At 38.4% G+C, this 27003-nt stretch overlaps 1 protein-coding gene across 4 annotated transcripts in view; it reads left to right on the forward strand.

The window, feature by feature from the left end:
* The window catches only part of IARS1 (isoleucyl-tRNA synthetase 1), a 101461-nt gene extending 84054 nt beyond the window's left edge, over positions 1–17407 (forward strand). For all 4 annotated transcript variants that reach the window (XM_027467325.3, XM_038185791.2, XM_021276421.4 and 1 more), the window contains 6 exons: positions 90–266; positions 3758–3869; positions 4714–4839; positions 9841–9984; positions 10991–11143; positions 16777–17407. In XM_027467325.3, the coding sequence (XP_027323126.1) occupies positions 90–266; positions 3758–3869; positions 4714–4839; positions 9841–9984; positions 10991–11143; positions 16777–16859 (795 nt within the window). In that variant the 3' untranslated portion in view covers positions 16860–17407. The remainder of the gene's footprint in view (positions 1–89; positions 267–3757; positions 3870–4713; positions 4840–9840; positions 9985–10990; positions 11144–16776) is intronic.
* The last annotated feature ends 9596 nt before the right edge of the window (positions 17408–27003 follow it).

Consider the following 27003-nt stretch of genomic DNA (forward strand, 5'->3'; position numbering starts at 1 on the left):
CTAACAAATGTCTAGTAAATATCTAATACGTTTTTTCTTCAACTTTTAGGCTTGCTGTCAATTAATGGTCTATTTGGTATGTCCTACAGCGAAATCTGGTTCCTACAGATGAGATTACAGTGTACTACAGATCATATCCAGAAGGTGACTACTTGGATACTGTTATTAAGGAACATACAGATTTCATTCTTGCAACAATAAAGGCTGCCCTAAAACCTTACCCGGTGCCTACGTCAAAAGAAGTTCTCATCCAGGAGACCACCCAAGTAAGAAGGAAAAAGCATTGACTGCATAGTTCATTTTCCTATAAGCTTTTAACCGAAACAATTGTTTTGATTGCAGATAATTTTTATGTCAGTATTTGTGGGATAAAGGGGATGTTATTTCATGTTTATGAATGTCCATGTTTTTCTTTTTGGTTTAAAAAATAAAATAGGTGGGCTCTGTTGCTTGTCTATTAAGTTTGGAAAGGAAGCCACTTGGGTACTGAAGTAAATATGTTAATTGCAATTTGTGTAAGCTTAAAGTACTTTAGATAGTTATTTATATTTGGATTAGTGCATTGTTTAGAAAGCAGAAATCCTGTTGTTCTGATTTCTTTAAGTTAATACGCTTTTGTATTTAGAAATTTTCTCCTTTGAAGCTAAATTTTGCATCTTGACTTAAGGTCAGTTTCAGTTAATAATGTTTGAGGATGTTTTGTGTTTTTTTTTTTTCTTCCTGAAGTTCAGCCTTTTGTAACAATGAAGTTTTGCAGATTGGCTTATCCTTTCATCACCAAATTTGAACTTTCCTTTGTTTTCCTTGACTGTTTCTTCTGACATGTTTTAAGAATACTCTTTGGTTTTATGCAAACTGACTGTATTCATTCATGCCTATCAGAATTGTGGGTGAAACAGGTTCTTTAATCTAAATGTTATGCTAACCCAGGAAGACAAGAATTTATGATATATTAGTTCTTCCAATTTGTTTTACAAAATGGGTAAAAATGGGTAGGGCTATGAGAATAGCTGAGAAGGAGACACATTTTGTCTGTCCTACTGGCAGCATGTGTAAGGGAAACATTTTATATTAATTAAATTTTTGAAGTTGTATGGATTTGAAACAAAGGTGTGTTTGGCCTTTTTCAAAATCAGTAGTTTCATCTAGAGACAAACACAGAGGAAGAAAAACATTGTAAAAGTAGAGAATATGGTGTCTGGAAAATTTTGCTATTTCTTACCTGATTGTGTTGCTGTTGATGGACAGCTTAAATCAACATCAAATACAATTCAGAATGTAAAAGTAGCTGCATAAACGTGTAGTGTTGGGAAACACTTGTCTGGTAGCATACATCTGAAATTGTTTTGTTGTTGGTCACTGCATCTTTCTGTGAAGGCTGCCATGCCTGTGCAAGTATGTCCTCTCCCCCCACCTCCCCATTATTTGTCTGCTTTTTAAATCTTAATTTGGCAGATGCTGGTGCAGAAGAACATTGTGGCTAGCTAAACAAGGAGTCTGTTAGTTTTAAATAATGCTCTTTATGCAACGACAAAATCTTGCCCTGACAGAAGGTGCTGGTTATTAGGGATATAATCAATAGCTGTTGTCTGGATGTCAGCAAAAACAGACATCCGTTTGGATTTCGGAATGGTGAGCAGTATGTAATCAGAGAGGGCTGTGCATCAGAATACACGTTTGCACAAATACTGGATTGCTGAGTGGGGAAAACCTACAGAATTGTACCTGAAGTAACACTACATATGACACTTCTGTGTGGCTGTTGCAGTTGGTGAGTAGGTTTATGGGCAGGCGATGGTCATCTTGTGGTGGCCATAGGGCTGTGAGTTCCTGCCTGCTAGCTTAAAGTCTTGGGCTTGTTTTTCCCCCAAACAAGAACATGAGCTGTGACTCACTGCAAGTTCTGCATACCAAAGTTAAGCGCTGTATCTGAAGCAAAGACGAACTTTGCAAGTAAATTCCCATTTGTTTTTAGCATAGGCTAAGGAGCCTCAATTACCACAAAGTACCTCCCTGCAGAGTTCAGCTGTGGGCTTTGCCAGGTGGGGAGCTTTCTGCACCTTTAAATGGCTGTGTTTACAGACTTGATGGGCTTCTGACTTATTAGTCAGATATTTAGTATTTAAAAGAGAGGTTGCAGACAGAAACAGATGACGGGAGTTTTAGTGCAACTGTAAATTCTTCCTCGGAAGTCTCACTTTCCAGGACTGTAGAGATGGATTGCTCAGGGCAGATGTTTTGCACTCTGTTCTGTGTTCTGCTGCGACTAGCTTGTCACAGCACCAGCAGTACATAAAAATATCTGAAATGAAAAAGCTTTTCTGAAGAAGTCCTTTCAGGGTAGCAGTTTGGCCCTTTGTGGAGAGTTAAAATAGCTGCAGTGATGTGCAGTGGATTTGCAGGTCAGCACATCAAACCCGACCGTGCTTGGTGGGTTTTCTTGGTCATACCTACACACGCGTTTTGTACTAGCACTTTCAGGCATAAAGGCTTTGCATTGAAACTGAATTATGCGTTGACTGTCTTCTGTTGATGGGGTGGGTAAGCAGCACTGAAGTGGAAAATGTTTTACAAGGACCATTGTGCGCTTTCAGGTACAAAAGCAGGGGCAAGGTGAAAGACCCACGTGTGTAATGCTGCACGTGGGTTCCTAAGATAGAGCAGTTGTGGCAGGGTCACTGCAGTAAACCTCTGGAAGTTATTAAAAAGACGATTGGAAATCCGTGTGATGCTGAATATGTGTAAAGACTGGGACAAAAATGAAAAGCAGTCTGTTTGTTCTGGAAGTATTTTGATTACATTCAGGGTTAGTGTTTCTGTGAAAGTATCCTGGATCAATGTTATATAAAGACCATTAATTATGAATCCTTCTCAGAGGCTTGTTCTGAAAGACAGCTGGAAACTTCAGCTGTTTTTTTTCAGAAAATATTGGGAGGGAAAAGCAGCTCTGTGTAAAATGAATGTTTAGTTGCTGGTGAAAGTAGGTAAGCACAAAACAAGATGTACTGCTCCATCAGTCTTTCTCTAGGTTGCAGTAGGAGCTCAGCACTGAGCAGCATTTCCATATTTGTGCTCTATATTTATTTAAGAAAAAGGTTTTAAATAGCAACATACTACCAGTTGTTTCTGTACGTGATTTCTGAATGACACCTGTTTCATTATGGATTTAAATTTAGGTGATCACTTAGAGTGCTATTCTCATGAAAATTGGTATAAGTTCAGGAGGAATATCAACCTGTACTTAGCTCAGGAAGAGAATTGGGCTTGAGAAAACATGGTCTTAACAAAGCTATGGTTTAAGGCCTGTAAAAAAATACATTTGTTTCTGCAGTAGACTTAGTATGAGGACAACTTGTAGCCCTAGCTGTTCTCTGTAGCCAGTGCAGGCAGATGAAGGTTTCAGCAGACAACTTGAGAACAGCATCATGTGTTCAGATACTAAATTACCTCTGGAAGAGTCTTCATCATTTAAGTATATTCATTTTGGGGTTAGATTTTGAGAGACTACAGTCACACTGAGGCGCTTTATTCTACTCTTTTCTTCACGTGTTAAATGTTGATTCATCTTTAAGTTAAAGATAAATTCATATTTGGAGCACTGTTTCTGAAGGAAGAAGAGGCAAAATCTGCTGTTTCAATAAAATGAGTGATGTTCAATATAAAAAGACAAAAATATTAATGAAGTTTGAAGAAAAAATCAGCAAAACAATATGTAAGCAATATATGTTTTTTTTTGGTTTTTTTTTTTTTTTTTTAGCTGAAGGGATCAGAGCTAGAAATTACACTTGTCAGAGGTGGTGTGTGCCAGCGTGTTGGTCCAGCCTGTGCCTACGTCAACCTCAAAGTCTGTGCTAATGGGACAGAGCAAGGTAGGAATGGACCCATTTTGATTTGTCTGTGGTGGTGTGTTAAAAGACTGTTCAGAAAATGGAATGAGGAATGTTGATGCCAAGAAGATGTTTGAAGGATGCTCTCTTTCAAAGCAGCTTTCAATAGCTCTTCAAAATGAGTTTATTAAAAGAAAAAATAGTCATATGTTAAACTTGTGTGCATGTATTCACCCAGGCTCAGAGTATGTCCCTTGAGAATTTTGAATTCTTTATGTAGCAATATGGAGGAGATGCCTTTCTGTGGACCAGATACTATTTCTGGAGAGAGAGGAAAAAAAAAAAAAAAAAAAAAGAAGAACTGAAAAGAATACTTAAACTAGAGAATAAACTGTTTTGGATAGTCAAAAGTACATTACATAAGTCAGTATAGTGATATTATTAAAAGTATTACAAGGCTGAGTTTTATATTAAAATGAGAACAAACTAAATGTACTCTGGATTTTTTTCTTAAATTTGTTTACAATTTTTTGTCAGTGCACTTATGCTTTGTATCATGTTTGTATTAATGAAGACAGCTAACCTGGTGAACATCTTGGCGTACAGTCTGCCACTTTTTAATCAATGTAATACTGGATTATAATTCAGCAACAGTAACTTTGTTAATAAAAACAAATATAACTCTAAATCTGCAATACATTTGAGTCAGTTTTCCTGTTTTCTTCTCTCTTTCCCTCTTTCTACAAAAAGTTCTGGAAGTATGTAGTGTTGTCAGTTTTAAATTAGCTTAGTAATTTGCTGGAAGTCATTAGAAAAACTCATTAGAAAATCATTGAAATTCATGTTTCTTGCAAACTGTATCTTAATTTCATAATTTCTGTTTTAGATGGTGTGTTGCTGCTGGAAAATCCAAAAGGAGATAATACCTTGAACTTCACTGGGCTTGTAGATGCTGTCTCCTGCATTTTTGGTCTTAAAAATTCAAAACTGACAGTTTTTAATGGAAAAACAGGTAAATGGAGTATGACAAGGAAAATTGAGTCTTCCTAGCAGCAGCCAGGAATTACTTACTGTACAGTTTATACATATGTATATACACACACACACACACACAAAATTGACAGGAAAATGCACAAGGAAATATTCTGCTTTATAATACTTAACTTATGAGACTTTGTTTATAGTCACATTAGAATGTTTCCAAAATCTGCTGTTAAAATGATGCTCATCTCTTCTGTTAACCTATTTCCATAGCAGCTTTCATCAGAACAAAATCTGATTTATTTCAGAAAACGTCTCTATCAGGTCCAGGCTATGCTGTATGTTGATGGCAAGCTGTCATCAGCTTTTGCATGATTTCATTTTTTTCCCAATGCCTCAGTGGGCAGGGTGAGAACTTAAACTGAATGCAAAGTGTACCTATGTATAGAGAAAAAAATCATTCTATTTTTCACCGTAGAGAAAGCTGAGGATCTCTGCATTTTTTTTCTTTTCAGGAAAATTTATTGAATATTTTTGCAGCTTGAACTTTACCTCTGTTAAGGCATGAGAACAAAAAGCACTTTCTATGGATTATATATAGAGTTGCAGGTTATATCATAGTTCAGTTCATTACAAAGATAAAATAACTGAGACAGAGAAACATTATGAAAGATGTTGCAATTAGTGACTCTGAGATCCTACCAGCAAGCTGGCGCTCTCTTCTCTGAGATGAAGATGCTGTTTTATTATTACATTACACGTAATATTCCAGTACATCAGCAAAAGTGACATCTTAAAAATCAGCACACCGAGAACAAAATAATATTAACCAAATGTTTTAGTGAATGGATACAGAATGCAGAGTACTTGAAGTGTCTGTGCTGTGATACAACTTCAGATAGGTTTTGACAGTAGCAGTAAATCCTTTTTATGTTCTTAGGGTTATTTACAGGCACATCTTGGAGTTGAAACTTCATTTGTTTGTTTCCACACCATTAACAACATAAAGTCTGAGATGAGTGACAAAGAAATGATAAAATACCACAAAAATTGAAGTTTGACAGCTGTAGAAACCTTTGCTAGCGTGTTTTCACAGAGGTACTACTGAAGCAACATGTAAGAGGAGATATTTTAATTGGCTTTTGCAAAAGGCTGTTTTGGGTTGCACACAGGACTGCTGTGGATCACCAGTTTGTGTGCCAATGATACCAGTAGGGGAGTAGACTTACCTGAGTCTATAATGTCAGTAAGAACAGCTCTAGTTTTGTGACTTGTAATTTCCTGAATGTATGTTGGCAAGAATGTTTTGGGCCTTTTCATATCATAACTTTCTCTGATGTAATCCACTTAGCTTAATGTAAAAGCTCTTTCCAAGTTGTGCTCACTTGAACTGCATAGTTTCTCATATGAAATGATCATTCTTGGCTTTCAGTTATGGATGATATACAGGAAACTTTGAGTACCGTGTTTATATTTTAAAGCAGGAAATGGCATTCCTTTAAATCATTTTCCGAACAACAGTGATGACCTGCAAAGGCCAAGAAGAGTTGGGAAATTCTCACCTTATTGAGATGATAAGCTGTTTGGATCCTTATTTAGTTCACCCCTCTTTCAAACATTTTTTTCTGCTGTAGTGGTGAAGGCTTCATTTCTTCCCTTTCTGTGCCACTTTTTCTGTTTGCATTTGAGCTTTCCAGCTGGGCATGCTGATTTTGATCTTTTACTCTTTGTAAGTGGTCAAGGCAAAGAGGGTGTTTTCCCTGCTGACTTGTTAATGACATGGAAATTCCCTTGGAAAGATTAGATTATCAAATTTACTTTGGCAGAGAATTTGGACAAGTATTGATGAGCAGAAGATGATGCTCCCAGCGGAGCCAGGGCTGAATGCAAGCATGTAAAAAGAAAATAGCTCTTAGGGATGTTAGAGAACAGAGCTGCAACTCTTGGTGTCTGGGTCAATTCAGATGCAATCCCTTGGCTTTATCCACCCAGCCTTTGCTTGGGTGATGTTAGGTGAGGCCTCGCCACAGGCCCGGGGGCTCCTTAGGTAAGGCAAGGAGCTGGTATCAGCCACTCTGAGAGGAATTGCAAAGGAAAGGTCGTGCACTCTGGACGAATTGTTGCTGAATTGGTCCCACATGTGTTAATAAAATTGTGACCCAGTAAAACCATATTTCTGGCTGCTTGTTTTCCTTCCTGTGGTTTCTAGGCCCCTCCACTTTACTTGCAGTAGTTTATTATCTTGTTTTCTAATTGTAATGAAGATTTACTTAAGGTTGCATAATGATATAAAATCAGGCTGTTCTTGTATTAAGGCAGGCTAAAATATGTCAAGGCCCTCTTTCTCAGTAGAACATTGAAATAATGGGATAAACATTTCCTCCCCAGCAGTGAATTGATATATTTTGAGTAACTGCACAAACACTGAGCAAGTTTCTGGGATTTTTAATGGTCTTCAGAAACAAGAACAGAATTTGTCTCATTTTACTTTTTTTTTTAATTTATTTTTTTTATTTTTTCTGTTTAAGTAATTTAAAGGAAAGAGGGTGGGCTCAAATTGGATCATAAGAATAGTTGTCTGTTACTTTCTTTTTGCTCTAGATAGCTGAAAACTTTACACACTTCTTACTGTACACAGCTTCTGAGTTGCACTCAGCTTTCAAGGAAGTAGCCCATATTGAGGAAGACCTTTTTAAGACAACTCTATTTTTCTTAGACTATACGAGTCCATAAATCATTTAGGATTTAAAAGAAGGCAGGGAGGGGAGAAGGAAAAGGGTGGAACTGAGATAGAATTTCCCCAGAAAATCTTTTAGTCCGTGTCTTATTCTGTCTTTATGATTTTCAGATGGCTAACTATTTTTTGTTTCTTATCACTGTTTTTGAACATGAGTTCAATAAGATTTTTTTATTATTATTTTGAATTTTTAAAAGGCCATGAAGGCCCTAAGGTACCTTAGCAGAGAGCATTACCACTTAAATCTCAGCTGCAGGGAGAACTGCCTTTAAAAGTAATTTTAATATTGATGAGCACATTTCAACATCTGCTTCCTTTCAAGAGTATCATAATATATGAAGAAATGACCCACTTGTCTCATTTATTAGTTATTGGAGTCATGTGAACTGAGTGTATTGATAGCACTGTCCATGGGATCTTCCTGGTGAAAATGGCAGTGGTCCTGTAATGCAAAGTGCTCGACGTGTTAAACGTGCAAATTGCACTGACCGCTGTTTGTGCCCTGTTGACCTGCATCAACCTGCACAGATCGTGGTCCCTGTGTAACAGCAGTGAGCTGTGAGTTACTGGGGGTGCTGCTCTCTGAAGCTCGCTGCTTGCTGGTGCGGTCTCACAGCTACTGCCTGGTAATGGCAAGTAAATGGCAAGCAGTGCCGCTTTAGAGTTACGCTAGGAAGAAACTCTGCTGACTCCTTTTCTTGTCACTTACCCTTCACTTGTTAGTTGTTTTCTCTTGCTTTCTTTTAAATGAAACCATTTTGGTTTTACCTACAAGCAAAGCTCCTCCTGGGCCTGCTCCTCAGACAAACCAGGAAAGTGTTCGGTTAGCTGGCAGATGACCGCTGTCTTACAATACATCCCTTACCTCATTCGTGAAAATTCAATTTTAGATGCAGCAATGAAGTTTTTACTTTTTCTTTAAAGCTTTTTATATTTTTTTTATAAAGATGATTTTAAAGGCTAGGGATTTTGTGCCATTAAAACAGAACACTGAGATTTCTTCGTAATATATTTCTTAACGTGTAGACGCTGCAACACCTGAGATTTCTTAAGTCAAAATTCTTTCTTAGATGCAGTCTGAGGGTAGAAATGGTAAATATTCTTTCTTTCCTTCTCTAGGGCGATCTCATAAACCTTCCACATTGCATTGTGCTTTGTTCTCTGGCAGCTGGCATAATTTTGAGAGTGTATAGCCTGTGAGCATGCTTCACCTCTTTTTTTTTGCTTTTAAACTTATAAACTCTTATAAACTTCCTTTTTTTTTTTTTTTCTCCTTAAAAAAAAGAAAAAGGCAATTTCTCCATCTTTCAAATTCATTTAGAGGAACTGATGGAAAAAAAGCTTTGTAAACCGTAGGCTCTGTGACATGCAAACAGTACTGATAGGGAAAGAAAACCTGTTGGAGGAGATGACACGTGCCTGCTCTGTATACACTGTGCAATTTTTGCAAGATAGTAAATTTGTTAATTCTTCCTAGATTTGGTCTTTGGAGTTCTTCTGTAGCTGCAATAAAGAGGGATGTTCTTTCTCTTCAGTGTTGTGCCTGGCAGCAGGGTGGTGGTGGTGGTGCATCTCTCTGGTAGGCAGGCAGCTTGCTCCTGTAGGTAGTGCGGGATGAAGGCTCGCATACCTCATTTGTTTCTCATCTGAGTGCTTCCAAGGTGCCGGTATTGCCTCTCAAATCCTTCTAAGAAAAAAATAAGATGCAGGTCCTGTTTTGTGTCTGATGTCCACCAATTTCTAAATATGCATGGCTAGAGTTATCTGCTGAATCATCAGCTGTTGTTGACATTAAATGCAAATATCAATGCAAAGGGTGTTATTCAGGACCTAACCAGCTACTACTGGTTGTACACTTACTGTTACCTGAAGTTTAATGTGGGAAGTGTCTCAGCATTGCGTGGTAATGCAAATCCAGCCCTGCTTCAGCTACTGAAGTCAGGGTAGAGGCAAAGATCATAGGTCTTAATGTAATGAGAAAGAAATGGTTGGCTTAAGTGAGCAACTGCTTGCTTAAGTTATTTATAAGGAATCGTGTCATGTATTTATGTGCATAAGAAGTGAGATGTAGGAACTGATTTCCATAGCAGATTAGGTTCTCTGTGATATTAAGAAATGCTTCCCCTCCCCCTGCATAAATTCCACTTGTCAAACTGGAGAAATACCCTTTCTTGAGCAAGCAATTGCAACCGCTTCCACAGCAGAATCAGTTAGCAGGACTCTGTCAGCTAACTGAGCAGGAGCTGGACCTTGGCTTCCCTGTAATGGCCTGACTGGTCTCATTTTCTTTTTCAGAACTGATAAATAAAACTGACTTGCTTACTCTCAGTGGAAAGACTCTACATGTGACAACAGGGTCAGCACCTGCTCTGACCAACTCTCCTGATGCTCTTCTCTGCCAGTATATCAACTTGCAGTTAGTAAATGCAAAACCACAAGGTATGTTGGATACTGATTTCTCCTTGCTTACAGGCTGAGTTTTTTCTGATCTAAGTTTCAGACACTATCTCTTGATGATGAAGATCATCATGATGAAGATCATGTCTGTTTCAATTTGTAGATGGTGATTTCATTTATTTTTCTTCTAGTGTGTACTTTATAATAAACACAGTGATTGTTTAGTTTTTCTTTACCTTTTCATAAGAGTGAAGAGCTAGTTTGAGATAACAAATGGCATTTAAACATGATCCCTTCAGCATTGTTTCCCTGTTTCTGACAGTCTGCTCACCTGTGCAGCTTATTTTAAAATGTTGAATCTAAAACTGACCAGAAATGAATAGGAAGATGAAAGATAAGCCTGCTCTTTACCAAGGCATTGTAAACAGTCTGTAAAACATTTCTTAGTGCTATTTAAAAGGCAAAGGAATTGTATTATTAGTCTGGTCTGGAGCGTAGATAAGTGCATTTAATTGTTTTCCAGCTGCTAATCTGCTAGGCTGCTTCTGCTTTGAAACCTTTGATGGGAAAAGTTGTGTTCTTGGTAACTTGCTCTTCATCTCAGCTCTGCTCTGAGTCCTTTCTGGACTGCCTGTCCATGTGGATTCCTACAGACATTACTGAGAACCTACCTGGGGCAAAAAATGTGTTTTTAATTGGGGTTTTGATCATCAGAATCTGTTCTGGGAGTTTCCGTAGTTGTTAGTGGTTTGTGTGTCCTGCTGAAATACTTCATGTTTTCCAGTTTCCAGGTCCTCCATTTGACAATGGTAAAGAATTCTACAAGATTTTCTTTTGTTTGTCAAGCTGTTAATCACTTACACTTACGAGTTTATAGTTTATAAACGTATTTAGTGGTTATTTGTAGGTAAGCTGGAACGGCTAATTCTAAAGCACTGTAAAGAAGTGGTGGTGAACTATAAGAACAAATCCTAAATTTTGATTTACCGAGGTAGATAAAGTAATATCATTCTTCATCAGTAGTTATGTAACTCTTTATCTTGTTTAGAATGTCAGAAAGGAACAATGGGAACTCTTCTAATGGAAAACCCCGTTGGTCAGAACGGATTAACATACCAAGGTCTTCTACATGAAACAGCAAAAGTTTTTGGGCTCAGAAGCAGAAGGCTAAAATTGTTCCTGGATGAAGCACAAACTCAGGGTAAGCACAAACGTTTCACTTGCTTGTTCAAGGATACTTGGAAGTTTTTTGTTCAGGAGCAGCCAATATAACCCTGTAACTGAGGCCCAGTTTAATTACTAAATGCATTCTGTTTACACATTGGCTTCTAATTTTGCCAAGTAATTCAATAATCTATTCAAAAAAATTCTTTGAGCACGTAAATATATTAGCAAGTTCAAAGTTTTAATGTATTTCCCTTATGAAATGTCCAACACCAAGTTTTTTTTTGCAAGTTTCTTCCTTTTGAGATAGAAAAGTCAGTCAGAAATGGAACTGGTGGTTCCATGCTGCTGTGACTCAGAGTGAATCTCTTTTCTAGAAGTGAGTGAATCTGAAGTGTGAATATTTTAAGAACCTTTTAAATTCTTCCTGTAATACTCAAGTTGCAGATTTTTTCTTCCTTCTGCAGAAAAGGTCAGGGGAGTATATCAGATCTATTTCAGAGTAGTTTGAGTAGGTCAGACTTGGTTGACTATGGCAGCAACATTTTATTTGGAGTACTTGGGAAGTAGAAAGCTTTAATGACAATCACATACCTGAAGTGCTAAAGAATCTTTGAAAAACACGGAGGGGGAGACTTAGAAATTTCTAATGCATGACCTGTAGTGCTAAAAAGGTGGACATGAGAAGGATATGCAACTGTATTTGACAGGAAGAATGGATTAGAAACTACATAGTAAAAGCAAATAAACAGAACCAGGTATTTCTTGTATACTCAGGAAAATGCGACTTTGAATGAAATTGTGTAAAGGATTCTGTCTCCCTTTTTACCTTACTGGCATGATTTACAAGCTGCTTGGAGGGTGTGGTGGTTTTTTTCAGCAGGGCAGCTATTTCCACTACAACTGCTCTCTCGCTCTCCCTCCTCAAAGGGGAAGGGGGAGAAAATATGATGAAAAGTCCTCAAGGGTTGAGATAAGGACAGGGAGATCACTCAATTACCATGGGTAAAACAGATCCAGCATAGGGAGATTAATGTAATTTATTACCTATTACTAACAAGGTAGAGCAGTGAGAAACTCAACCTAAAAACACCTTCTTCCCTTCCACCTTCTACGTCCTCCCCCTGAGTGGCACAGAGGAGCAGGGAATAGGGGCTGCAGTCAGTCCCTAAGGCTTTGTCTGTGTGCACTATTTCCCCCTCTGCCCCTGCTCCCCGTGGGGTCCCTCCCAAGGATGCCGTCCTTTCTGAACTGAGCCTGCGGGGGCTGCCCACAGGCAGCAGCTCTTCAAGCACTGCTCCCACACGGCTCTGTCCCATGGGGTCCATCCCCCAGGAGCAAACTGCCCCAGCACAGGTCCCCCATGGGCGGCAGCTCCCCCCAGACCCCCTGCTCCTGCGTGGGCTCCTCTCCACGGGCTGCAGCTCCGGCCCAGGGCCTGCTTCTGTGGGGGCTCTCCATGGGCCGCAGCCTCCTCCAGGCCACATCCACCTGCTCCACTGGGGGCTCCTCCACCCATGGGGGGGCTGCAGCGTGGAGATCTGCTCCATGTGGGACCCCTGGGCTGCAGGGGGACAGCCTGCTCCACCAGGGGAACTGCTGCTGCCTGCCTGGAGCAGCTCCTGCCCTCCTGCTGCACTCACCTAGGGGGCTGCGGGGCTGCTTCTCACTCCTTGCTCTCCCAGCTGCCATTATGCAGCATGTTTATTTTCCTTTTCTTGAATCTGCTCTCACAGGGGCACAAATGACCTTGCTTGCTGGCTCAGCTCTGGCCAGTGGCAGGTCCCTTTGGAGCCAGCTGAAACTGGCCCTTGTCTGACATGTGGCAGCTGCTGGATTCATCTCACAAAGGCCACCCCTGCAGCCCCCTGCTACCAAAACCTTGCCATGGAAACCCAGTACAGAGGGATACATCACACGCAACCTAATGACATCAGGGTACCTGCCCAGAAGTTAACCATCCTGTTTAAACTAGTTTTCAAATCTTTAGGATGGGTTGAGCTTCCTCCTGAGGTACCAGTCAGCTGCTGTAGGAGTGCAGCCCTCCCGTGTAGCTGCCTTAAAACTAGGGTTTATCCTCAGATGGGTGGCAGAGATTAAAATTAGCATTAATAGGGTGTATTTTGTTGTTTTTATTGGAGGGTTGTTTTATTTCTTTTGTTTCATGTGACCTGAACTCTGCTTATTCAAAAGCCATTTTGTAAGTAAAGTGAATCTCAAATGTTGATGAAACTTTCCAGTGATAGTTTGAACTAACGCTCAGAAGAATGTGCTGAATGAGGTTAACGAACAGAAGCGTAGAGCAGAGTTCAGAAACAGCACAAGGTGTAAGAGCTAAGCATGTCAACCACACTTTGGTTGCATAAACAAAAAAGGTATTTATTTGTACAACTTTGCTGACTAGGAATGTAGCCATTCAGGAGTTATTGATGGTATACTTGCTGCTTGATTTTTAGTTTCTATTGCTGTTAGAGGGCAAACAGGTTCACGGCGGCGTATGGTTTAGTTAAGCTGCTGAAATAACTATTGTATAAAAGTTTCTAGCCTTTAAAGTGTGCAGTAACTGACAAAACAGAACAATATATAGCCATTAAGTATCAGTTGAAGTAAGGATTTTTAAAATGCCTTTACCTAAAAGGGAAATCAACGGAATCACTGTAGCATATTTGTAGTATGAATTCTCCAGAACTATTTAAGCTTTAAATAGGGTAAAACTGATAATTCATGACGATGTGAAAGATTGTTTTTTTAAGTCTTCAAAGGCCAAAATACCTCGTTTGGTTATATTGAGGCTCAGAAGATAGAGGACTGGGTCCTGGAGATTTATTTTTGTAGCTAACACATGCTTATGCAATGGAGTTATGTTTCTGTTATCTTAGATTTACCTCACCATGAAGCTTTTTTTCATACTTTTCTTTATCGTATAAATACTGAAGTGGCCATACTTCATCTTCACATCTTTTTAATTGATAAATGCTGCATACAGAATAAACCATATTTTGATGCCCATAGCAGATATTAGTTCAATTAATGACTGTGTGTAGTTGCTGTTTTGTAATCCCTTGTTTAGCATTTTATCAATATATTCCAAGATCTTAGCTTCAAAACACAAATTTGAGTCTTTTTTTGATGGCTTACTCTAAAAATAAAAGCTGGTAATAATAATAATAAAAGTTTCTATTAACCATTTGAAACATTCAGTGATAACGAGCAGTGAATAGAAAGGCTGATGTCTTCTTAAAAGGGAAAAAATAATAACCATATGACAGAAAACGAGTTACCATTTTTAAAATATTACCTTTATAAATTTTGTCAGCCACAGGAAGCTGGGCATCTGGTCTCTATTGCCCGAAAGCTTGCCAACTTTTCAGAAACAAATCTGTTCCACCTTCCTTTTGGAAGACTGGAAGGACATTTATTTAAATTAGAAATTGGAATAGTTCAGCTGGAAGGGACCTACACAGATAAAGTGCAACCAAATGTGAAAGTGGTGAGCATTGCTTGTTCATAAGACTGAAACACGAGTCACAGGTAGCTGGTTAGGAGATATTTGGGGTCTGGGTAATACTTTTGGCATGCCAACTGCAGAGCCTTCCTTCAGAGGGACTACCACAAAAGAGCATGTTGTCACGTTTTGTTGCTGAGTCGAGTTTTCAATTTCTAATAGTAATTTTTCTCTTAAATACTGTTGAAAGAAGTAGCTTCATGTAATGTCTCAGTGTGCAGGGATTAGAGATTTTGGGAGATTTGTTGTTTTCCTCTTTTTTTTTTTTTTTACCATGTGACTTGGCAATTGTGGAGTAAAATAAATGAATAAATGAACAAAAAAAAAACACAAAACACACATAGCTTTGAGACCAAGTTCATAGTTTGTCTGCTTCTGCAAACCAGAGTAACTTCTTTACAGACTGCTGTAATATTTTCATGGAAAGGAGAGGAAGGTTAATGAGGGAATAAAGCCCTAATTGCTGAATTGGATTATACCTCTTAGCTCTGTGGATGGGTATTCAGCTGCTTGAAGCAGAGCACTGCACTGGAGGAGAACTCCTTAAAAATGGAACCATCAGGATCCATAAAGACTTTTCAATTATTTAATTGATGGCATTTGAAGTTTGATGCAGACTGTATCTACTCAGTCTAAATATGAAACACTTTTCAAGGAAAGATGGGGGCCTTAATGTTAGAAGGAAAGTACGTATTGGTATTCATACACAGGAACAAAACTTGTTGCTGCCTTTTCTAGAAACAGTTTCCACTTGGACATCATGTTACTGCAAATTAAACTGCTTTTACCTTATCTCCATGGCTGTGCTTCACAGACTTGCCTCCCCCCACCACACGCGCTGTGCCTTGGTCTTTGTCAGCTGGACGCGAGCCCGAGTTAGAGCAGGATGAATATCAGACATCAGGACGGTGATACAGTGCAGTACACTAGAAAATTGTTTCCACAGAAAAAATACCCAAATATCTGAATGTTATTAATCTGTCACTTGTGCTAACACCAGTGCCAAAATTTAAAATTATCTTTTATTTGCTTATGTTGTCTGTAGGGACTCTAGTGTGCAGTTACACAGTAACCCCCAAATTTCTTTTGCTTTGGTTTCTGTGTATGTATTTGTAGTTACCACTTTGAAGTTTCTTACCACTTTGAAGTTTCTTAGTAAAGAGACCTCTGGTATATTTATTATTCAGATTGTTTTGAATACTGGGAGGTAACGCTCTGGAACAAAAGTATTCTGCTCTGTTATTGGTGTAGTTTGCTACAGCTGGTGGGTGTTGGGAAATACTGAGCTAGCAAGCATCTTGCTTCTTGGAAAAAATGCTCGCTGTACAGTGGTAAGAACAGTAATAGAGGTTTCCAGTTCTCCCCTTCTTTGTAATTGTAAGGCATTGTTTCTTTAGCTGTGAGGCAGGATTACTGGGTGCGTGTTTCATAAGTAATTATAAACTGTGGATCAGCCTGTTAGAAATACGCTGTATCCATAAAAGGGCTGTTGGTGAGTCTTTATCCTATTATTGTTCCAAGGTATACGCAGAGAGCTATGAAAAGACTTCAATCAATCTGGTGCAGTATAAATTTCTTTAGGCATATTTTACAAGATAGCATCTGCTAAAAACTAATGTTGCTACTACAGTCCTTGCTTTACGTATACAACTCAAGTTGTATGCATCGTCTTGTACTCCTTCACAGGCATCTTGTTCCAACTGCTGTAAGTGATGGGATACGAGAGGAGGTTAGATCTCTGCTCTGTCCTATTCTTACATAAGGTTTATAAGGGACTATGGTTTTCAGTGCATTGTGCTGTGTTGTTGACTACACATTATTGCATTATAAAGCAATTTTCTGACTAGATGTTGTTCTCTGTGGATAGGAAGCTGGGAGCTGTGGGCTGACATATGCTTTCAAAAAAAAAAATCTACTTTGTAACCTAAACAGTGCCTTGAACTCTTGCACCCGTGAGCCTAACATGTGGCTTGTGGCAGTTCTTTGATGCTCTGTGCTTTAACAGGAGGGAATTTGAGCTGAGCAGTTTCTGTCCAAGTCTCATTTCAATTGAATGAATAGAGCTGTCCGAGTAAAGAAAAAATGCATTAAAATGCATTGATAGTTTCACTTGTTGGAAAGAATACTAACTGTCTCCCCCTCCCCCCTTTTTTTTTTTGGTTTAGAGATCACAAAGGACGTCTCCATGAAGAACCTGAATATGAAGACTGTATATGTTCGTGTTATACCCACCACAGCTGAATGTTGAGGATTCCATTTTTATGAATAAGACCACGTAGACTTTTTTCCACAAAAATGAATTTAAATTGGATTAGTATGCTTTTTGATTAACATCCAAGTTGTGTATGGTACTTCTAACATCTCTGATTGCACACAGGATGTTTTCTACCAGTGCATGTCTAATATGCTGCTCTTTGGTTTCAAATACAATGTATTTTCATTATGTTACCTTACAATACTGTAAAAGCTGTTCAAAAAAAATGTCCAAACTCCTTAACCCTAGATATCTATGCAGTAATTTGCCTGAAAGAAATGGGACTAGTACCTCAGTGATGCTGTTCTCTGCCTGTCCTTTATGCAGGGGGCATCTTTGATTTTCTAAACCATGGGTTACCTACAAGGCTCTATGATATGTACACCATATTACAATAGCTTTGAAACTTACTTAACTTGAATGGTTACCCAAATGTGTTCCTTCATACTAGCTGGATTTTCATGAAGTGTGTGGTTGTTGATTTAAAATGCTCCTTACCTTCAGTTGTTGGAAAAATAAATTTGCTTCATCTCCAAACTCGCTTCCCTGAGTTCAGAGCACTTTACTTCCCTACAATTCCCTACTTCCTACAGCACAGCGTTCCGTACGGATCAGGTGAAACCTCAAGAAACTTGAAACCTGAAAATGTCCATACTGAGTGCTAGTGACTGGGTTGTGATACCATTGGGCTATGGTGGTTTTATTTATTTTGGGGTGGTGGTGGTGTGTGCATTTGCTTCAGTTTCAGATTTAAAAGCAGGTTTTAGAAGAAATTTGTGTTGGGTTTTCAGTTTTTATAAAGCTCAGTCCTATTTTGCCAGATGTTTTAGTGTTAACCTCTATGTCTATCAGTGAGCGAAACAACAGGCAACCCTTTTACAACTGAGGATGCTCTTGGCTAGTTTTAGATGACTGAAGTCATGTTTAAGTTGCACCGCATTCCAGTAGTTTTGTTAATCAGTGTTGAAACTTGCTGCTGTACAGAACACTGAATTTGTAAGAAGGTTTACCTGCACACAGCTGCATTCACTGGGCTTTTATTAGCTTCCCCAGAACAAGATTACATAAACTGTGAACAAGTGTATTGACAGAGAAAAACGTTTTATAAGAATAACCGAGTCTTGCTTAGCATGTTTTTCCATTGCTGTTTTTCATCTTTACGCTAACTATGAATATAAACCAAAGATTTTTTTTATCACACTATATTAGTAGGAATAGCTATAAATAAATGTTCTGTGCAACTACTGTGCTTTACTGGACCATACCAAAGTCTGTAAGTACTCATTTGAAGTAAATCAAGTCTCTGGCATTCAGTATACATAAAATTACTGCTATCAGTATTAAAAATGTCAGTGCCTGAACCTACTGAATCACTGACCCATTCAGTTTAATGAATATTGGACATTGCCTTCTACCTTTCCCTTTAGGACAGCTTGTTTATCTTTTTATTGACTTAGTGACATGAAAATCAAATAGGACTCTGATTTGTATTGACTTTTTTCACATTAAAAAAAGTCCAGTTTGTCTTCTGTGAAAGTAAGATTGCTGATAGTAAGCTGAATGAATTTGCTTTACTGCTCATGGAGAATAAATGAAGGTGGCAAGTGACTACAGTCTACAACCTCATCCTAAATGAGATCATCTAAGGTGACATCATTACTCACCTTTTTAAAGAATGTATTTGGGACTTAGGTTTTTGTAACTTTTTCTTAAAGATGTTGGCTGCCCAATTTCTGTATAACGACTAGACTGGATTATACGTATGCTTTCCAGTGAATGAAAAGCCTGGGTAAGATTTATGAATTCTCCCTGAATTGCAAACAGATAATATCCTCAACAGAATCCTTTTTCTTCCTCAAATATATTTATAGCTGCTTAATGTCAAAAATAGTTTACCCTGAAGAGAAGCAATGCTTTCTCTGACTGTAGTCCAATAATCTCATACTTCACCTGAGGTATAGCTGAACTGGTTTTCCTGGGTTTTCTGTATGTAAATGACTGCTTTATGCTGAAAATGAAAATTGGCCTTTCATGAGCTCTCTCTATGAAGTTGTTCTGCAGAATAGCACTGCTTGTTAAAATACTGTAGCATGCTGATGAAACTTGCTGTCAGAAGTAAAGGATTTAAATTATTTATTCACAGGAAAGGGATGAAGGAGAAATTGCTGATAATTCTGTACGTGTCCCTTAGTTCAAAACCTATGCAAAGGGCATACATTTGAAATAATCATCACAGCAATGTCTTGAGACTGAGTCAGCGAAGGCAGCGCTGTGCTTCTGTAGATCTGAAGTTAGCCCAGTTGGTGTGTGCACGAGGCTGCACGGGGCTTGGTGTATCAGCATGATAAGGTTTAAGGAAAGCTTCCTACCCGCTACCATAGCATGGCTACAGAATAATACAGTTTATACCATGCTCTAAGAGCAACCTTAAAAAGCAGAGGGAGGCACAAGCCATAGTTTCAAGAAAAGGGGATGCCAGACCACAAATTAACGTGAAGCATATTATTTTCTCATCCTGTTTCACTGTAACTTCAGGTGCAAACAGAAATCTGGAAGAATGTTTTTCCCTTTCTTTTGTTCTCACCAAAACCTGAGACAAAATATGACCAAAAAGATAACAGAACAAGAACTGCTTTGACAGAGTTTGTGGTATACAGACACAGACTGTACCTGTAATGTAGCACTCGTGTTTAGACACTGCCTTAACAGGGGGATGCTGCGTACCTGGCACCTCACGTTTGAATAGTTACAGACGTCTCTAAATTTGTCTGAATGTGATCTACCTGTGCTTCTTTCATCTTAGTAAAGTGCAGGTATATATTATTGGTGCTTGACCTGGAATACCAGTGTAAGAAAGCATTTCCACTTGCTCTCAGTGTGACAGGCGGGTGTGGTGTTTCCCTTGCCCTGCTTCACCTCAGCCTCCTTTCTTTAATGCACACACTCCATTCTTCGCTTTGTTTTTCTTCATCCTATCCTATCCTATCCTATCCTATCCTATCCTATCCTATCCTATCCTATCCTATCCTATCCTATCCTATCCTATCCTTTACCTTGTTGCTTTTAGTTTATCAGCCGTGGTTTTCAGTCCATATCCATGTACTTCTCGTGTGTTGCAAATGACTGGAACAGAAACAAACAGAGATGTGCCCTTGCATTCTCCAGTCTGATCATATCACAAGGATGGAAATGCCCACAAACGCTATTTCTGCCTTTGGTAGGCTCAGTCAAGGCTGGCAGAGGGGAAAAAGCTATTTGCTTAGGACAGGTAATGGAAGAATGAGACCGGAGATTATCAGAGGACAGTGTTACAAACGCATCTGAAAACGCTTTACATCAAACTTTTACATTAAGTAGTATGTAATTAAAAAAAAAAAAAAAGTTGCAGAATTATAGTTTAATTTTACTTTCAGCTGCTGCTCTGTTGGCTATGGTCTCTTTTCTAAAACAAACTGACAGTTTTTGGAAAAAGTTGTGACCCATTTGGGTGAATTTCTGCTTTTTCTGCCTTCTTCATTTTTGGTATTTTTAATATTAGATAATATCTAATAATTTCTTGACAGAATTTGTCTCATGGGATCTTGAAGTGGGAAGTTTTCTACTAATATTTTTAATGACTTTTTAAATGCACTTCTATGACTTCGTCTAAGTTGGGCTTGATGTGATACTCTTCAGTATTTATGTACTTCAATTAACTTCTCCCTTAAATAACTTGTTATATAAACTAAGTCTTGGACCACTGTTGCCTCTCCTCATATAGAGAAAAGCGCTGCCTAGGCACTCACAGAACTGTATTACACTATTCATTATACTCTGTAGGAGTTTGTATCCTTGCGTCCTGATGCAGACTGCTGACCTTCTGGTGTTGCCTCTCACCTGGTAGCAGGGCAGCGATCTCTGGTTCTCACTCATTGAGATGTACGCAGTGCCCAATGAGCTGCAACAGCGGCACTCTGCTGAAGCAGCTTTTCGCTGTGGGGGAGCTGTAGGCACTGACACAAAATAGAACTGTTATTGTATCCAGCTGTGGTTTAAAAAAGAAGAATTGAGACATCCTCTTCTCACACATGGCTCTTCCCTCCTTCACCCTGCCCTATTGAAAATCATCGCCCTTGGATCTATGCTGGCTGGTTTGGGCTCAAAGCACTTTTGTACCTGTCCCATTCCTACCAGATGGGAATTCCCTGGCTGACCCTAGGAGCACCCCTGACAGCAAATTTAGCAAAAGGTCGTGACATCAGCCAAGACTGGCAACAGGATTACATCCTTATTAGGCTTAGCTGAGATAACACCAGCAAGGTGATGTGGACAGTAACAGGGCTGTTTGTTCCCTGTCAGTTCAGTTGCCGCTTTCCCCACAGCAAATCAAACCGTAATGGTGGGTCAGACTAGCCAAACACCACAGTAGTTTTATTCCCTTTTTTTCAGGTGACTGTGTAACAGACAAAAACTTGCATTTCTGTTTTGCTTTCTTACAGCAAAAATGTAGTGAGTGTTGGGATCTTTTTGCAAGTAACATCCTTCCAGAGAGAAGACTGTTTGTAAGGAGAAAAAAAAAAAAAGGTTTCTCATCATGTTTCAAGTTGAATAGTAGCTGATCAGCTGTACAGCCCTTTTGCTACTCAGAATATCTCTATTTCTGCTCTTCAGCAGAGATGGAGTCTAGTTATCCTTGTCATTACTGATTAAGCATAAAGCATTATTCAGTGTGTCTTTTTTTTTAAAATCAGATTTCTTATGGAGTAGACTTGACACTGATTAAAGAAATAGGAAAAAATAATGTATGCAACTACATAACAGAGTGTGTACTTCAAAGTAGACTAAAATGTTTTCTTTCTTTCAAAGATGGAATGAAAGAAGAGAGCAGTATCATCCTCACATGGAAGCAGCTTTACAGCATGAGTTAATTTTACTCTTGCTGTGCTATGAGTGGTGGTTAACTGGGGTTGGGGGAGGGTGTCTTCAATTATCTAATGTTTTCCCCAATTAAAATGTTTATGTAACCAATATAATTATAGCTTTTATGTAATTGGGGGAAAAAAAAAAAAAAAAAGGTTCCTATTTCAGTATGTCTGGGTATTTCAGTTAATTTCCAGTCTCTTGTCTGTGCAGAGCTCTAATGAGGGGTCACAAAGCTCCTCAGAAGACTTCTAAAATTCCTTGCAGATGCAATTAGGATGAAATTGCCCCTAAATATATTTAAAGCTTTTAAAGATGTTCTTGGGTCAGAGATAAGGGAATTCTGTATACATTACCCTAATTTTGCAGTTTGTTCCCAGCTCTGTTCAGTGTTCAAAACAGTGCTGTTGAAACGTCCTCAATAAGCAAAAATGCACCCTGGCACTTAGTATTTGTTATATTGGGTTAAGTATGACAGCTAGACAACTGTGCAGAAGGTAGTTCCGTGGAGTATCACTTGCAGTATACCTGAAGGAGAAATTTTCTTTACTTTTCAAGTAATTAATTTTCCAAATGCGAAGGCAATCAGTTTCTTGAACTAGAGCATGTATTGTGTAATTAATAGCACAAGCAGTATCATAGGATCTTTGGGACTTAAATTGCTTATGGACATCATTGGCATTGCAACTAGGAGGATGGGAGAACTGTGACGAACACTGCTGCAAATTTCATTTAGATCTTATACTGCAAATCCTGCTTATGGACACGATACTGTCTAGACAAGGATGAAGGATCCTGAATGTTTCTGAAGATTAGTGAATGTTTCTAAGATGAAAAGTCAACTACTGGGTCAACTGAACAGGCCAAAAAATAGGCTTATGTTCTTTAAAACCAATAGCTTTAATGTAAAGATAGTTATGATGGATTAGTAATTAAACGCAACCCAATAATTTCCTACTCTTGCCAAACAAAACAAAAAAAGCTAGCACTGGAATGTATAAACAAGGCTTATCTTACAGATAAGACTTATCTGTAAGATAATGGAGTGATCCTTCCACTTGCGTACTGATAGCATTCCCACTGGACAATAGCAATGAACTCATCTTCAAGAAGTCTGAAGTTAAATTGGATGGGAATTTTGACCACACATCAGGAAAAGCCTTATGATTATAATAATCTGCCCCTAGAATGGGTGGCCTACGAGGATTTAGGATCAAGGTTGGTTTTAAGAAGAGGTTATGAGTGGGGCTCCTAGGAATGGCTTGGATACAGTTCTTCCTGGAGCTGGAAGTAGACTGGAAAACGTCTCAAAGGCTTTTCTGACTTTTTTTTTTTTTTTTTTTTTAACATCTAGTTTGTCACCTAGGGAAAAGACAAGTTTTCAGAAAATTCTTTACAAATTCCAGTGTGTCATTAACTTGTCTATAAAAATGATTGTGGAAGTAGTAAAACAAACTTGTTTATTAGTTCTAAGGCATGTATTCTGTTTAGATGTCTATAAAAATGCATCCATCATTCTGATCTGAACACTTCTGTTGCACCTTGAATGTTTTTACTGCACTCGCTCTTTGATCTTACGCTGTGCTATAATCTATTGTCATCTGAAAGAATGGTTAGGTGAGTCAGACCTGCACTTGAATATACCCAGCAGGCCGCTCTGTACGTGGTTTATCAGCTGCTACAGGTACAAACCAGATGCAGTAGCAGATTTTGATAGCAATATTTGAGTACCTTCAAGAATCTGGCATTCACCTGGTGTTAAATGACTGGCATCGAACTTAAACTATCAGCTCTGCCAAGAGAATGAAAGTGACTGTATTAAAGGTGCAGAAAGAGGTCTAAATAATAATAATAATTATAATAATAATAATAATTGTGTATGTGCATAATGGCTGTTTACTCCAAAGGACAACTAAGAGGAAAAACTCAAATGAATTGGAACACTTAGCTTACTCTGCAAATCACTGGATGATACCATTAGTTTTGTAGGCTTCGGAAGAGCTTACTCCTGATCTTAACTACCCAAGTGAATTCACACAAAAAACAGTGTTTTGGGTTCACCTTTTTTATGGTCCTTTTAAATGTCTTTCTCAGCTGCTTTACTGTCCTTTCAGTGGCATAAATTTATGGTTCAAAACTAGCAGAGCAGATTACGTGGTAAACAGACACAGGAGTATTTGCTTTCCCATCCTAAAATAAAAATAATAAAAAATAAGCATCTTTGAAGAAAAAAAGTAAAAAAGCAGCCATGTATGTAATGTCTCTTACTTCTAATATATTATAAATAATTATTAATGTGAGGATGTAATTCCTCGTGATGGAATGGTATCAGAACATCTGTATGTGTGATCTTTCAAGCGTATTGATGGTCAACATTGCAGGATTAGTATTTTTTTTCCTACCCTATATCCAGTGCTAGACTTTCTTCCTTTTATAATATGTAGTTCTGGATCTCAGTTTTTACAGAAAGCCTTTAATCTCTTCCACGTTGTTGCTGCATGCAACCACTGCCTGTGAATCTCTGCTTTCCATGGAGGAAGGAAGACAGCAGAGAACCAGTAACATTAATCTTCCACATTACAAAAGGAGAACAAAAATCTACAAAAAGGCACCGCAAATGTAGACTTAATGGTCTGTCCAAGTGGCATTTTTATGGTGGTATCATCAAGTACAAAATACAAACACAAACAGATTATTCTGAAGAATGACAGCAACCTTGCCAACTCTGAGTTTGACAAAAATGTCTAATATTTAGCCCTGACCTCTATTATTGTGATAAGTAATATTTTCTGCTATAAGTAATATTTTCTAGTGGATGCACAAGCCTATAATCAAGGTAGATGTGTTAGGGGAGGCACTAACCTGAAGTTGCACAGCAAAACACTGATGATCTGAAAGCATTGCTTCCCTGTTTCCCTTTTATGTGCTCCCTTGTGATGGTATGTTGCACACTGCAACATTGTTCTTGGACCGTGAACTTGTTTTGATGACTTACTGCACAGACGTATTTTTTCTTGTGCTTGTATTGTAGTTTCTTGTGTACGGACTCAAGGTGCTATTGGATTCAAAGCCACATTTCATAAAAAGACCTTGGCTCTGAGCTGAACCTGAAGGGTACAAACATAGTGACTGCTGCTGGGGGGCGCAGTCTTGATATCTTCATTTTTTCCTCATCACGGACACACTCTGAAGTTCTTAAGAATAATGAATGGAATAGTGATGTTACATTGCTGTTTCGCATCTGACAGTTCAATAATGTATATTTATGTTTTTAAATATTAAGGGTCTCTTTGAAGCCTTGGTGCTCAGTCTGTCCAGTTGAATTATTATTGTGATGTACATGAGTTGCAAAATGAATCTCTGGCTTTACCTGTTAATTACATCACGCATATGTGACACAAACAGTGGAATCATTGGTGGGAAGGAAGAACATGATTTCTTTTAAGGCCAAGAAATAGGATGATTGTTTTGTAAGTTTGTATTTTTAGACATTAATATATTAACTTGCAGCCTATGAGTCTTGTCCTGCTTTCTGCTTAGCTCAGTGGCAAAGCAGCAGCTCTGCTATATTCCTCCCAAAGCTGCTATTCACAGCGTGAATCCAAAGTAATCTCTGTTATGCGATGTAAAAACAAAACAAAACCAAACAACCCCCCCCACCCTCCCCCACAAAAAAAAAAAGAGAAACTGACCAAGGATTCACTAGCAGCACTTTAATTCTTAAATAGTTCTCATCATAATGGGAAGAGGAAGAAAAAAGGAATGAAGCCATAACAAAGTGAAAGATTTTCATCCAAATGTGTATACATAATGAAGAGAAAGAAGATGAGGGAAAGGAAGTACAGAGTATATATAGTCCATGTAGTCTATATTGCAAGATAAGCAAATGGTTTTAGGGTGTTAAGAGTAGTAAGAGGCCAAAGTAATTTACAAAGGGCAATAATAAAATATTTAAGATTTTTTAATATCCTTTTGTTAACACTATGCCTAAAATACTGCTTATATAAAGGTATTTTTACATGCAGTAGGGATCACTTAAAAAAAAAAAAAAACAACCTTCAAAAGAATTATTAAATATTTCAGAGTTGTATCTTGCAGTTCTGTTTAAGAAGGTCCCAGCGTTTTCCTGTGTTACACTGGATTTAATCAATAGAAGACAGTTCAAGGATTTTTTTTTTTTTTGGGTGAAGGCTGGTAATATGAAATTTACAGTGAATGAAAAACAAGAACAAAAATCCACTAAAGTGAAACCCTGGATAACTATGATGGGATCTTAACAAAAGAAAGCAAATGAATTCCAGTCCTGGGCTCTAAACAAAGTACAGAGCTGTATGGTTAAAAGAATTTTCCACACTTCTGATTACAATATCCCAGAACTGGTTCAGAAGTTTTTCCAGCCTTGTTGAGTATATTCCCTAACCTAGAAAGAGTTTTTCAGAGCAATACCTTCATTCTGTTCACATAAACATTGTCATTTCATTTATAAAAATGGAGATGTTTAGCATGTATGTCAACAATGACACTATGACACTGGTTGTTTCAGAAAAAAATCACTCCCCAGTGCCAGAATTTAGGACACAATGAAACCACAATGGTGATACCAGTTAGGGTTGTCAATAATTTAGTTATATGAGCATTATTTCATTCTGATTTCAGCATCCTAAAAACTTGCAACCAAGACTCCGACTTCCCTGCTGACCATTAAAGGTATGATCCATAATGATGTCTAGTTCATAGGAGACAAAGTCTCCCATTATAGAACAGAAGAGATCATTTCCAGCTAGAACTGCTCCATTTTTTGCTTCTGAAACAAAGATCCTAGTTCCTGCCTTTCAAAAATAAAGCTGTACCAATTTTCGCTGAAAAACAGTTAAGTTGGACAACTGCTTCATATTATGGAGGTCAAGGAATGTTTTGTAGAAAAGTATTTTACAGGATGCCCTGCCTGGACACTAGGGAGTGATCACAACCCCAGGGTATTATCCTGAGGAAGAAGAGACATTTTCTGAGGCAGACAAATCTTGGTCTGTTATTGGATGTCCAAAGAAAGTTGAAAAGTAGTGCTTTGTGGTTTTGAGTTTTGTAGAAAGCCCAGGTACACCTGGAAGGACTGTCTGCTTTCAGTAAGATGTTCTGCTTAATCAGCAGGCTGTTGAATTTTGCATTAAATCCAGCTTTCAGATAGATTTCATCTCATGATAAAGTGGCTAATACAAAAGCCACAGAAAAGCTGTAGTGT

Source organism: Anas platyrhynchos, chromosome 13 (assembly GCF_047663525.1).
Source record: "Anas platyrhynchos isolate ZD024472 breed Pekin duck chromosome 13, IASCAAS_PekinDuck_T2T, whole genome shotgun sequence".
Taxonomy (NCBI): domain Eukaryota; kingdom Metazoa; phylum Chordata; class Aves; order Anseriformes; family Anatidae; genus Anas; species Anas platyrhynchos.